Here is a 14,993-nt window from a genome sequence, read left to right as displayed (position 1 = left end):
CTCCCTTCCCAAAAAATGTAGGCTAGTTTTATTATTCAATGTAATTAGATTTAGATTTAATGTCATTGATGTATTATTTAAGGACTTTGTGTTCAGGTTCTATAGAGGTCTTTTGTTTCTTACACAAATACCAGGCTAGGACTGAAATGTCAAGATGGCATTTTGTTATTGATTAGTGTTTCACTTTGGGGGGGGGGGTCACCATTTTCCCCCACAACCCCTCCCTTCTTCCCTTCTTCCCCTCTCCCTCGCCCCAAAAGTGTTCCAGACCCCTAGGCCTTGGACAGGAGATGAGACGGCAGAGGGCCGAGGATTCTTCCTGGTCACACAAGCGTTAGGCACTTGAGGTCAGAGGTCAGTGTGCGTCTACATTGTGTTAACCGGCAGAGCCTATAGGACGAACACACTCATTGTGGGGGGGGTTTGTGGTGGAGCTGTGACCAATTTCATCTGAATGAAAGACGGGCCGGCAAATTAGAGGGGGGAGATGGAGGGGGAGATGGACTTCAGATACAGCCTGAATTTAAAATGGATTCAATCGCAATTTCTTGTCACTGGCCTACACGCAGTACCCCATAAGTGGATGTTTATCAACATTTTTACTAACTAGTAAATGAAAAGCTGAAATGTCTTGAGTCTATAAGTATTCAACCCCTTTGTTATGTCAAGCCTAAATAAGTTCAGGAGTAAACGTGTGGTTAACAATTTGCATGGATTCACTCTGTGCGCAATAATAGTGTTTCATTAACAAAGAATGTTGTAACACACACACACACACACACACACACACACACACACACACACACACACACACACACACACACACACACACACACACACACACAATTATCTGTAAGGTCCCTCAGTTGAGCAGTGAATTAAGAACACATTCAACCACAAAGACCAGGGAGATTTTTCAATGCCCCACAAAGAAGGGAACCTATTGGTAGATGGGTAAAAATTAAAAAGCAGACCTTGAATATCCCTTTGAGCATGGTGATATTAATTACACTTTGGATCATGTATCAATACACCCAGTCACTACAAAGATACAGGCGTCCTTCCTAACTCAGTTACCGGAGAGGAAGGAAACCACTCAGGGATTTCACCATGAGGCCAATGTTGACTTTACAACAGATACAGAGTTTAATGGTTGTGATAGGAGAACACTGAGTATGGATCAACAACCATGTAGTTACTTCACAATACTAACCTAATTGACAGAGTGAAAAGAAGGAAACCTGTACAGAATAAAGCATATTGTATCCTGTTTGCAACAAAGTACTGAAGTAATACTGCAAAACAAATGGGCAAAGCCATTAGATTTTTGTCCTGAATACAAAGTGTTATGGGTATGCTTGTAGAACTGGGGAGTTTTTCAGAATAAATAAATAAACAGAATGGAGCTAAGCACAGACAAAATCCTAGAGGAAAATCTGGTTCAGTCTGCTTTCCACCAGACACGGGGAGATGAATTCATCTTTCAGCAGGAAAATAACCCAGAACACAAGGCAAAATATACAGTGGAGTTGCTTACCAAGAAGACTGTGAATGTCCCTGAGTGGCCGAGTTACAGTTTTCAATTACATTTACTTGACAATCGTTGGCCAAGACCTGCAAATGATTAATACACTTCAGTGAGCTCGTTTAAGATACTCTACAAGATAATCGATAAGAATTTGAGTCTCATTACCAATTGATTCTGAAAGGCAAAGTGCATTGTAAGTATAGGAATGTTTGTCCACAATAAATGTAAGGTTGTTCTATCTGCGATTCTTGTGTTTTGGTTCTGTTATGGTCCTAAATGACCTTGAAGGATTCTGAAATGAATAATGGGCACATGTTGTCCAATCCAGGTGTGAAACTCTTCAACTTACCCAGAAAGACTCACGGCTGTAATAGTGGCCAAAGGTGTTTCTACCAAGTACTACACGGGTGTGAATACTTATGTAAAATATAAACTTATTTTAACTTTGTAATTATGTGGTATTGTGTGTAGATGGTTGATGAAAACAATGATCTAAAATATATTCTGAATTCAGCCTGTTACAAAACGTGGAATATGTTAAGGGGTATGTATGAATACTTTCTGAAGGCTCTGTACCTATTGGGCTTGAGAAATGGGGTTGGTGGATGTTGAGTAGGTATTTGTAGTTTGATTTATTGATCCAGGCTGTATCACATCCGGCCGTGATTGGGAGTCCCGTAGGGCGGCGCACAATTGGCACAGCGCTGTCCGGGTTTGGCCGGGGTAGGCAGTCATAAAATAAGATTTATTTTCTTCTTAACTGTCTAGTTAAATAAAATAAAAACACTGAGTGTTGAAGTGTGTACTTTTTAGACTGAATCATCTACGTCTAGTTTATAGGGAAGCCGTACTAAAATAGTTTTCCCCCTTCACATGAACTCCTTCAGAAGAGGTGCTTTGTTTTAATGAAGAGTGCAGTGACAGGATGTAGCCGTCATTCATAGAAATCAATAAAGTCTGTCTCAGTGGGTGAGGTAGAGAGGAACACCGTAACGGTGGTCTCTTTCCCTGTCTGTGACTTTAATGAACACCGTAACGGTGGTCTCTTTCCCTGTCTGTGACTTTAATGAACACCGTAACGGTGGTCTCTTTCCCTGTCTGTGACTTTAATGAAGACTGTACCTGTTGTCTCCTCTCTGTGACTTTAGTGAAGAGCATTCTCAGGTTTCTACACCCCTTTAGCAGTAGTCTAATACCCCCCCCAGCAAGTTCTCAGGTTTCTACACTCCTTTAGCCGTCGTCTAATACCCCCAGCAGGTTCTCAGGTCTCTACACTCCTTTAGCAGTAGTCTAATACCCCCAGCAGGTTCTCAGGTCTCTACACTCCTTTAGCAGTAGTCTAATACCCCCCCACAGCAGGTTCTCAGGTCTCTACACTCCTTTAGCAGTAGTCTAATACCCCCCCCCAGCAGGTTCTCAGGTCTCTACACTCCTTTAGCAGTAGTCTAATACCCCCCAGCAGGTTCTCAGGTTTCTACACTCCTTTAGCAGTAGTCTAATACCCCCCCCCAGCAGGTTCTCAGGTCTCTACACTCCTTTAGCAGTAGTCTAATACCCCCCCCCCCAGCAGGTTCTCAGGTCTCTACACTCCTTTAGCAGTAGTCTAATACCCCCCAGCAGGTTCTCAGGTCTCTACACTCCTTTAGCAGTAGTTCTAATACCCCCCCCCCCCAGCAGGTTCTCAGGTTTCTACACTCCTTTAGCAGGTTCTAGGTCTCTACACTCCTTTAGCAGTCCCCCCCAGCAGGTTCTCAGGTTTCTACACTCCTTTAGCAGTAGTCTAATACCCCCCAGCAGGTTCTCAGGTTTCTACACTCCTTTAGCAGTAGTCTAATACCCCCCCCCCCCAGCAGGTTCTCAGGTTTCTACACTCCTTTAGCAGTAGTCTAATACCCCCCCAGCAGGTTCTCAGGTTTCTACACTCCTTTAGCAGTAGTCTAATACCCCCCACAGCAGGTTCTCAGGTTTCTATACTCCTTTAGCAGTAGTCTAATACCCCCCACAGCAGGTTCTCAGGTTTCTACACTCCTTTAGCAGTAGTCTAATATCCCCCCAGCAGCACACCTGGGAAGAGAGAGGACATGACTACATCCTGCTGTTCTTACCTTTCAACCTCTCTCTGGGCGCTCTCTACAGCCTCGGCACACGTCCACAGAGCCGACCCGCAGCCCCAGAGGGAGGTTAGGTTCTGAAGAGGACAGACATACACTTGGCTCAGCAGAGGAAGCACCGACTAGACTCTCTCTCGCTCTTTAGATAGGATCGTTTAGCAACCTACTTTCCAGCCAGGAAGACTGAAGGAACTCACAGCAGAGGAATGCACCCTTTCTTTTTCTCTCACAGCTCGTAGATTAGTCACTGTGTTCATCTTGTTGACATGAAACAGGACAGGTTGTACTTGTAATTAACATAAATGCTAAAAAGCAGCTTGCAGTACTAAATCACCTTTTGTCCCTATGACTTCTACCTCTTTTCAGAAATGTAATTTCAGTTGAAATAGTTTGTTGTATCCCTTGTTAAAACACACACCCAACCAACAGCCAGTGCAAGTGGTAAACCAAAGAGCCATCACAGGGAGGAGACTGACAACACAATGTCCCTACCAGGATGTAAGAGGTGGTTTTGTAGAGATGGGGGGTGTATTCATGGCCATTTTATGACTGTGCCTGTGGACACAGGAGTCCAGCAGACAGACGAGACTACTAGCCTATAGGATATGGTGGTGAATGGGGTGTAGCCTGAGACTGGGTCTAGGCCGGAGTGGGCTGGGCCGGCCCCATGCTAATGCAGCTGGAGTAGCGGGTGGGAGTGAACAGAACAGCACTTATTGTTTCCTGTTCTGGTTATGAGACTCTATTACAGCCTATGTGTTAACTGCCTCCTGAGGTGATTGGCTGCTGGCTGGGCTCTCTACGGCTCTCTCCTACAGGGTTAATGGCAGGCTGCGGCATCAGCAGGAAAAATCACACTTGAAAGAGCCTGTGTGTGTGTGTGTGTGTGTGTGTGTGTGTGTGTGTGTGTGTGTGTGTGTGTGTGTGTGTGTGTGTGTGTGTGTGTGTGTGTGTTATATATATATATTACACACACATTGGTTCAGCTGGTCTTCATTAAGACAACTAAACTAGGCAGGGAATTATAGAGGGGGGTTAATGGGGAAAGAGGGAGAGGAGGGTGGGAATTAGAGGGGGTGGAGGGGGGGGGTGCTGATGTTTTATGTGCTCCTAACCAACTATGCTGAACTGCACTGTTGGTTAAGGTCTTAAGTAAGTAAGCATTTCCCGGTAAGGTCGACAGTTGTTGTATTCGGCGCATGTGATTAATAAAGTTTGATTTGACAGAGGGTGATGCAACATAGTGTGGGAGGCAAGGAAAAACCAAGGAGTAGTGCAGTGGAAGGGGGGGGGGGGGCGTAGCCAGGCAGGCCTGTTCAGATGGTGTGAGGACTAACTACATCAAACCTCCCTTCCCTCCGACTCTCCTGTCTTTGTTTGCCATGACGTTAGTGCTGTGATCCGTGGTATGTTGACAAGGCTTTGTCCCTGGACTGTTAATCCAAGCTGTCGGGTTTTAGGACTTGTATAATACGGTAGTTGTGACGGGCACGTTCCTTTCCAACGCTGTGTCTCAGTGTGTGACATAAGATGTGAATGTAACTCAGTCCGTTTGTTTGTTTTGAACAATGTTCGGTTGTGTGTCTGTACCCAGTACTCTACACATGGGTATTGTACACATTTCCTGAACATACATGTATCTTCTGTAGAGGGTCGGCCTAGTTGTTGACATCGTCTCCCTCATATCAGTTCTCTGTGCCATGAGGGTGCCACGCCCATGTCGGCGCCCAAGAGGTTTATTAGGTGTTTTTAGGGAAAAGTGCCTGAGTACCCGGACTCCTCACCCCTTCTCACCCTCTTTTCTCACCCCTTTTCACCCTCTTTCCTCCCCCCTTCTCACCCTCTTTCCTCCCCCTTCTCACCCTCTTTCCTCCCCCTTCTCACCCTCTTTCCTCCCCCTTCTCACCCTCTTTCCTCCCCCTTCTCACCCTCTTTCCTCCCCCTTCTCACCCTCTTTCCTCCCCCTTCTCACCCTCTTTCCTCCCCCTTCTCACCCTCTTTCCTCCCCCTTCTCACCCTCTTTCCTCCCCCTTCTCACCCTCTTTCCTCCCCACTCCTCACCCTCGTTCCTCCCCCTCACCCTCGTTCCTCCTCACCCTCACCCGTTCCTCCCCACTCCTCACCCTCGTTCCTCCCCACTCCTCACCCTCGTTCCTCCCCACTCCTCACCCTCGTTCCTCCCCACTCCTCACCCTCGTTCCTCCCCACCCTCATTTCCTCCCCACTCCTCACCCTATTTCCTCCCCCTTCTCACCCTATTTCCTCCCCCTTCTCACCCTCGTTCCTCCCCCTTCTCACCCTATTTCCTCCCCCTTCTCACCCTATTTCCTCCCCTTCTCACCCTATTTCCTCCCCCTTCTCACCCTCTTTCCTCACCCCTTCTCACCCTCGTTCCTCACCCTCCTCACCCTCTTTCCGCCCCCCTTCTCACCCTCGTTCCTCCCCCCTCCTCACCCTCGTTCCTTGACTATTGTAGCTGGAAATGTCTGGTTTTTAATGAAATATCTACATAGGCGTACAGAGGCCCATTATCAGAAACCATCACTCCTGTGTTCCAATGGCACGTTGTGTTAGCTAATCCCAGTTTATCATTTGAAAATGCTTATTGATCATTAGAAAACCCTTTTGCAATTATGTTAGCACAGCTGAAAACTGTTGTCCTGATTAAAGAAGCAATAAAACTGGCCTTGTTTAGACTAGTTGAGTATCTGGAGCATCAGCATTGTGGGTTCAATTACAGGCTCAAAATGGCTAGAAACAAAACTTTCTTCTGAAACTATTCCAGAAGTTGCCAAGAAAATGAAGATCTCGTACAACGCTGTGTACTACTCCCTTCACAGAACAGAGCAAACTGGCTCTAACCAGAATGTAGAGTGGGAGACTCCAGTGCACAACTGAGAAAGAGGACAAGTACCTTACTGTCTAGTTTGAGAAACAGACACCTCACAAGTCCTTAACTGGCAGCATCATTAAATAGCACCCACAAAACACCAGTCTCAACGTCAACAGTGAAGAGGCGACTCTGGGATGCTGTCCTTCTAGGCAGAGTTCCTCTGTCCAGTTTCTGTTCATTTGCCCATCTTAATCTTTTATTTTTATTGGCCAGTCTGAGATATGGCTTTTTCTTTGCAACTCTGCCTAGAAGGCCAGCATCCCAGAGTCGCCTCTTCACTGTTGACGTTCAGACTGGTGTTTTGCGGGTACTATTTAATGAAGACTGGCGTTTTCCGGGTAGATGTTGTGTTTTGTGGGTACTATTTAATGAAGACTGGCGTTTTCCGGGTAGATGTTGTGTTTTGCGGGTACTATTTAATGAAGACTGGCGTTTTGCGGGTACTATTTAATGAAGACTGGCGTTTTCCGGGTAGATGTTGTGTTTTGTGGGTACTATTTAATGAAGACTGGCGTTTTCCAGGTAGATGTTGTGTTTTGTGGGTACTATTTAATGAAGACTAGATGTTGTGTTTTGTGGGTACTATTTTTCCGGGTAGATGTTGTGTTTTGTGGGTACTATTTAATGAAGACTGGCGTTTTCCAGGTAGATGTTGTGTTTTCGGGTACTATTTAATGAAGACTGGCGTTTTCCGGGTAGATGTTGTGTTTTGTGGGTACTATTTAATGAAGACTGGCGTTTTCCGGGTAGATGTTGTGTTTTGTGGGTACTATTTAATGAAGACTGGCGTTTTGGGTACTATTTTGAAGACTGGCGTTTCCCGGGTAGAAGACTATTTGGCGTTTTCCAGGTAGATGTTGTGTTTTCGGGTACTATTTAATGAAGACTGGCGTTTTCCGGGTAGATGTTGTGTTTTGTGGGTACTATTTAATGAAGACTGGCGTTTTCCAGGTAGATGTTGTGTTTTCGGGTACTATTTAATGAAGACTGGCGTTTTCCGGGTAGATGTTGTGTTTTGCGGGTACTGTAACGTACTCAGACCCCTTGAAAGGGTCGAGGGGTCTGAGTACTTTCCGAAGGCACCGTATCTCCCTCAGTTACCTCGTACCTCTACACGTCTGGACTGATTATTGTTACTCATTGTGTATTTATTTGTTATTACATGTTTTGTAATAATGCATTGGTGGGAAGGGTTGGTAAGTAAAGCATTTCACGGTTTAGTCTCCACTGAAGCATGTGACAAATACAAAAGGTTTTTGTGTAGGCTACCTTCTAAACTCTCTCTCTGCCCTGTAGGTAAGTTTGAGGAGAGGGAGGACCGGGTACCTAAGTTGGAGCAGCTCAACTCCCTGGGCTTCATGTGTTCTCTGAATCTTGTTCTCAACAAGAGAGACCTCATCAAGATGGAGCTGCTGCTGTTGGAGACATTCAGCTGGAACCTGTGTATGCCCACCCCGGCCCACTTCATAGACTACTACCTCCAGGCCTCGGTGCAGGAGGGAGACCTGTACAACGGCTGGCCTCTCTCCTCCCTCTCCAAGACCAAAACCTTTATGGACAAGTACACACACTACTTCCTGGAGGTGTCACTGCAAGGTGAGGGGTGAGGGGTGAGGGAGGTGATTGGTGAAGGAATGAGTGCACAGTGGGAAAGGTTAAAGTCAGAGAGAGGAGGGATGGAAGGGAGAAAAACAGAGGGGCAGGTATAAAATATATGTAGACTCATGTGCTTGTCACAAACTAACAGTCTGATTGGCTGTGTTCCTCTAGACCTCTACTAACGGTCTGATTGGCTGTGTTCCTCTACTAACGGTCTGATTGGCTGTGTGCCTCTACTAACGGTCTGATTAGTAATGTAATGATGTAATGTCTGTGTTCCTCTAGACCTCTACTAACGGTCTGATTGGCTGTGTTCCTCTACTAACGGTCTGATTGGCTGTGTTCCTCTACTAACGGTCTGATTGGCTGTGTTCCTCTACTAACGGTCTGATTGGCTGTGTTCCTCTACTAACGGTCTGATTGGCTGTGTTCCTCTACTAACGGTCTGATTGGCTGTGTTCCTCCTCTACTAACGGTCTGATTGGCTGTGTTCCTCTACTAACGGTCTGATTGGCTGTGTTCCTCTACTAACGGTCTGATTGGCTGTGTTCCTCTACTAACGGTCTGATTGGCTGTGTTCCTCTACTAACGGTCTGATTGGCTGTGTTCCTCTAGACCATGCGTTCCTGAGTTTCCGGCCATCTCAGGTGGCGGCAGCGTGTGTAGCGGCGTCTCGTATCTGTCTCCAGATTTCTCCAAGCTGGACCACGTCTCTACACCTTCTGACTGGATACACCTGGGACCACCTCACACACTGCATCAAACTCATGCTGCTGTAAGTCTCTCTCTCACACACACACACACCTGGGGCCACCTCACACACTGCATCAAACTCATGCTGCTGTAAGTCTCACACACACACACACACACACACACACACACACACACACACACACACACACACACACACACACACACACACACACACACACACACACACCTGGGGCCACCTCACACACTGCATCAAACTCATGCTGCTGTAAGTCTCTCACACACACACACACCTGGGGCCACCTCACACACACCTGGGGCCACCTCACATTGAGTCTCTCTCATACAGGACAGACACACCTGAGACCAGTTGAATGCTTGTATGCAAAGACCTGATCATATCCATTTGACCGAGCCCATCTCCATGCTAATTCTCTCGTTGCTCGTATAGGTTAACTGTAAACACATGACAATCCACTGTCACTGTCCTCCGATAATAACACAGGTCTTGTGCTACCTCCCCATCTGTCTCTCCTCCACAGTGCCCATGACAACGATGTGAAGGAGGCCAACAAACCCAAATCCACCCCTCTGTTGTCTTGCTCCTCCTCTCTCCAGTCCCACCCTCCTCCCTCCCACCTCTCCCCAGTCCAGAGACCAGCTACCTCCGCCAACCCCCAGCAGCTCCTTTTCCAGCCTGGCCCAGTGGGCTTCCCTCACCTCTCCCAGCACTCCCCCTCCCTGTCCCAGCTCCACGCGCTAGCTGACTCCCAGGCCTTGGGGCCTGCTGTGGTCAACATGTCCCAGGACATCCTCCAAAGCCAAAGGATGGGGCTGCTCACTGGGGGCAACACCATGACCTCCACAGCAGGGACCTTCCCTCCTATCCTAGCCTGACTTCAGGGCTGCAGCCTGGGGGCAACACCATGACCTCCACAGCAGGGACCTTCCCCTCCTATCCTAGCCTGACTTCAGGGCTGCAGCCTGGGGCTCGGGTGGCACCGCTGGCCTTGCAGGGCCCCATCTCCATGCAGGTAGCCTTGGCTGCGGAGCCGCGACACTGCCTCAGCATGGCCTACACCGGAGGGTACCTGGGGGCCGTGGGCCCCCACCACACCTTCACGTCAGCGGGCTGCTTCGACAGGTGACGCCAGGAGACGGAGGAGAGGATGAACAGCAAACCGCCCCGAGCCAGGGACAGGGAGCGCTGCAATCCTCTTCCCTCACTACTTCCTCCTCCTCTCCGTTCCCTGGCAGACCTCCTCTCCATCTCAGTCAGCACGCCTTCCCCCTCCTCTGCCGCACCCCGCCCTGCGCCCCCCACCCTCAGACAGAGACGGAGAGAAAGACGGCTAAAACACAAGCAAAGGTCAAAGGGCACCGATGACCCCGTGGAGGTCATCACACTGACATGACACCTGACGTCACTGACTGACTGTTGAACGCTGTCTTCCGATCCCGCCGCAGGAACGTGATTCCAAGGCAGAAGCATTAAACCCCATGGTAGAATGGTCACCGTATGTCCCTGGTTAAGATGCTGTTATCACTGTGAACCAGAGGCTATGCAGCATGATTCCTCCTCAGTGCCTCCTGGGTTTTGACCAGAGTGATGTCTGTCTGTCTGTCTGTGAATTCAGCTGAAGATGAAGTGCTGCTGAATCTCTGTCACTCTAATCCAAAAAAAGATCAACTCAACTGAAGACGAGTAATTGGCCAGTAAAGTGACATATTGAGCTGCTGACTTGAGAACAGTGGTATGAAGTGTTATAAGTAGAACTACCAGTGAGTTGAAGAGGCTGTGTGTCACTTGCTATGTCGGCTTTATATCACTCTTATGCCAGTGAATAAAGGGATTATGTCACTCGTGACTAAGTGCTCCAGGGGCATTCTCAGAATTCCTACCCAAAATCCTCTCTGGCTGGGGAGGGGAGACCACAGAGTTCATTGTTCCGTCACAGCAGGGGAAATCCATAGTTAACATAGCTGTCATGTTTTGTCTTTCTCTTCTTTCATCCTTTCTCCCTCCTTGTCACCTCTCCTTACAGCCTTTAGTCTCCCTTCCTCCCTCCTTGTCACCTCTCCTTGCAGCCTTTAGTCTCCCTTCCTCCCTCCTTGTCAACTCTCCTTACAGCCTTTAGTCTCCCTTCCTCTCTCCTTGTCACCTCTCCTTACAGCCTTTAGTCTCCCTTCCTCCCTCCTTGTCACTTCTTACTTTTTGCAAAGTCTTGTCTTGTGGTGGAGCTCGCCTCATATCTGGATCTTTGTTTCCAGAAGGGGGGGGGGTGTGTTCCAACCACCGAGGGTTAAAGAGTGAAGCTTTGTTTTCCACGTCCTTCCACTCAGACTTCAAGTGGAAGTGAACTGACATGGAATGCTCATGGTTAAGGAGACTTGGAAACATAGAAATAGAATGATTGGCATTCTAATTCTATGCTTAGAACTTTGTTGAAGTAGATAATGACATTCTGCTGCCTTCTATTAGAAGTGATGGTTCTGTGTGAGCTGAAGACTTGTTTCCATGAACCACAGCGTATATCAGGGACTTGATTTCACGGATTACTTGAATACGATGCCATTGAAACGCCGTAGCTTTTATTTATATGGACACATTTATTCCTTGTTGCTTTATTTTCTATTCTTTGGTGAAGTCAGTTTAGTTTTAGTTTTTAGTTGTTTTTTTTATACCAGCGTGTAATGTGTTTTTCTGTGCCCTTGTATAACTGTATATTCAGGCTCAGGTTAGGCTGTGAATATACAATCAGCCGTCTCCTTATTGCTGAGGTTACCCAATCAGCTGTCTTCTTACTGTGTCCTATTGAGTGTGCTTTAAGTAGATACTAGCATGGCACCCAGGAGAGTTTCTCACTTATCTACCTCTCTGAGGAAGAGGACCTGAATTTTTAAATAACATACTAAGATATATAAACAAACACCAAATTTGCATCCTGGTAGAATCTGTGACCTTCCAGACGATGAAGCACACAGCCCATCTGCAGCTTGTCATTACTAATAGCTTCCCACATTCCCAGCACTGCATTTCCCCATACTTCTACTTCCTGTTGGAACGTAAACACATCCAGATTCCCCTTCTGGGTCACAGGGGGTCTCGCTGGTTACCGTGGCGATGGCCAAAAAAATCTAAATCAGGGGCTCACTCAGAAGAGAGTTAGTTGGAACGTTACAGAATGTTTAGATAGAAATGTGCTGTTTAGATCAGCTATGGGTATCTGTTGTGTAGAGCAGGGAATAGTGGAAGCTCTATAAATCACATTTCTATCTGCAACGATGTAAACTTCTGGTCCTTTTCTCTGTCCGTATGCTATTGAATGTGTATGTTTTTACTATGGTTGTACCTTGTCCCCAGCAGTTTTCACACTTGAACTATGCTGATACTACTAAGGCTGTGTTCTGGTTCTCAGAACATGTTCTATATAGGTTTTTCTGTTCTGATTCTCAATGTTCTAGGCTTAGATATCAGAGATGTATTTAATTGAACGCTGTGTGAAGCTTGCTTAAACAAGTTATCTGTCAAGCATCTGAAATGTGTCTAAACCTTTTTTTTAGCATGAACATACCTTACTGTAGTCTAGATAGTAATTTTACTAGAAATGGAATGAAGGGCTTACTAGAGTATGTTACTAGCAACCAAATGTATCTTTCTGTCTGATCTCTTCTGAACTATGTCAATCTACCCAGACTCATTCACTGTACGGTCATCACTACTTTTTATTTTACATTCCTATTATTTTAAGTGTATTTTATTTACTCCTGATCTGTGTTTAATAAAGATGGATGCAGTCGGTGTGGAGTAGTGGGTCATATTCATTAGGCACCAAACGGAAGAAAACGGACAAACAGGGAGGGACTATATGAACTTGTCCCAAAAAGAAAGTTTTTTTTTTTATGTTTGCAAAACGTTTTGCTACGGTGTGACCTAATGAATACGACCCTGTTTTAGATTAAAAAAATAACTCACTAAAAAGCTACTTCTCACTGAGGTCTCAAGATGCAATATGTTTTTGTTGTTGGTAGAACCATAGCATTAGAATGATTCCTTCTATTTCTACGGATAGAAGTCTTCTCTCACAGCCGTCACTGTCTTGAGTATAGCCCTCACTACTGGTTCATCTTTTTCTAACTTAATTCCTTGACATTATTGTGTGATTTGACTCGACGTTGATCCTTGCTGCCAGAAAGCCGAGAGCTCTGAACACTGTTGCACATTGCAGCCTTGATTGGTGTACTGTACGTGTTGCTATAGCGATACTGTGCATGTTTCTATGTCCACAGAACTGTGCTGAGAAACACACACACACACACACACACACAACCACACTACTTGTCCAATGAAATGACACCAGAAATGTCCCACGTCTATTTTTGTAAAGCTGTTTTTTGTAGTCTTTGTTGAAGTGACACAGAGAAGTTTCTTTTTTTATCCGATGAGCCATTGAAATAAACAACAACAAAAATAACTAAATATCTTTACTCCGTCTGCGTGTTCTTTTGTTTGATATTTGATTATCGTTTACAAGTTATTGTATGGTATTACTGAGACTATGCTGTTTCACAATGGCACCCTATTGGCTAAATGGCTGGTCAAAAGGAGTGCGCTATATAGGGTATTTGTATTTATTGTGGATCCCCATTAGCTGCTACCAAAGCTACTCTTTGTGGGGTCCAGCAAAATTAAGGCAGTTTATACAATTTTAAAACATTACAATACATTCACACGTTTCACAACAAACTGTGTGCCCTCAGGCCCCTACACCACCGCCTATCTACAGTATAAAATCCATGTGTATGTATAGTGCGTATGTTATCGTGTGTGTGCATGTGTCTGCCAATGCTTGTTGGGTGTTTTTTATCTTCTGTTATTTCTATCTAATTTTATTGCTTGTGTCAGTTTCTTGATGTGGAATAGAGTTTCATCTCGTCAGCAGCATTCCACCCTGCATACCACTGCTGGCTTGCTTCTGAAGCTAAGCAGGGTTGGTCCTGGTCAGGCACTCTTTCCTCTGGTCTAAAAAAATAGACATATTCCAATGCCCCAGAGCAGTGATTGGGGACACTGCCCTGTGTAGGGTGCCGTCTTTCGGATGGGATGTTAAACGGGTGTCCTGACTCTCTGAGGTCAGTAAAGATCCCATGACACTTATTGTAAGAGTAGGGGTGTTCACCCCGGTGCCCTGGCTAAATTCTCAATCTGGCCCTCAAACCATCACGGTCTCCTAAGTTTACAATTGGTTCATTCCTCCTCCACTCCCCTGTAACTATTCCCCAGGTCGTTGCTGCAAATGAGAACATGTTCTCAGTCAACTTACCTGGTAAAATAACAGATAAATAAAAATGGCTCTATGTAGTACCAGTGTGCCTCCCATAGTCTGTTCTGATTTTGGGGACTGTGAAGAGACGTCTTGTGGGGTATGCATGAGCTGTGTGCCAGTAGTTTAGACAGACAGCTCGGTGCATTCAACATGTCAATACCTCTCATAAATACAAGTAGTGATAAAGTCCATCTCTCCTCCACTTTGAGCCAGGAGAGATTGACATGCATCTTATTATGTTTGCTCTCTGTGTACATCCAAGGGCCAGCTGTGCTGCCCTGTTCTGAGCCAGCCGTGCTGCCCTGTTCTGAGCCAGCCGTGCTGCCCTGTTCTGAGCCAGCCGTGCTGCCCTGTTCTGAGCCAGCCGTGCTGTCCTGTTCTGAGCCAGCCGTGCTGCCCTGTTCTGAGCCCGCCGTGCTGCCCTGTTCTGAGCCCGCCGTGCTGCCATGTTCTGAGCCCGCCGTGCTGCCCTGTTCTGAGCCCACCGTGCTGCCCTGTTCTGAGCCCGCCGTGCTGCCCTGTTCTGAGACAATTGCAATTATCATTCGGTGAGCACAAATATCTTACATGTCCAATCATGTCAGGCCATTGACATGTTTCACGGATCAGGGAAAACGTTCAACAACTGTACATTTTCACATTATTCAAACAGGATCTTGGGCCGAGCCGACTGAAAACCCGAGGGGGAGGAATATGAAAAGTGTCCCAAGGACATTTCTCTACAAATCAAACTCTTCTTCTCTTCAGCCCTCACACTCCACCCACTCGTCTCCTTCAGAGTGGTCTGTGTTCTACGACATTCTGTCATAGAGGCCCATTCATCA

The 14,993-nt window shown here is 46.4% G+C and overlaps 1 protein-coding gene across 1 annotated transcript in view; it reads left to right on the top strand.

Annotated features, from left to right (window-relative positions):
* The window catches only part of LOC124010917 (cyclin-J-like), a 29,264-nt gene extending 15,936 nt beyond the window's left edge, over positions 1 to 13,328 (top strand). The window contains exons 4-7 of the mRNA XM_046323717.1: positions 7,829 to 8,128; positions 8,747 to 8,906; positions 9,385 to 9,689; positions 9,782 to 13,328. Coding sequence (XP_046179673.1) covers positions 7,829 to 8,128; positions 8,747 to 8,906; positions 9,385 to 9,689; positions 9,782 to 9,990 — 974 coding nt within the window. The 3' untranslated portion in view covers positions 9,991 to 13,328. The remainder of the gene's footprint in view (positions 1 to 7,828; positions 8,129 to 8,746; positions 8,907 to 9,384; positions 9,690 to 9,781) is intronic.
* Positions 13,329 to 14,993: the final 1,665 nt, after the last annotated feature.

This window comes from Oncorhynchus gorbuscha, linkage group LG23, assembly GCF_021184085.1.
Source record: "Oncorhynchus gorbuscha isolate QuinsamMale2020 ecotype Even-year linkage group LG23, OgorEven_v1.0, whole genome shotgun sequence".
Classification (NCBI taxonomy): domain Eukaryota; kingdom Metazoa; phylum Chordata; class Actinopteri; order Salmoniformes; family Salmonidae; genus Oncorhynchus; species Oncorhynchus gorbuscha.
This window is presented reverse-complemented; position numbering and strand designations above follow the sequence as displayed.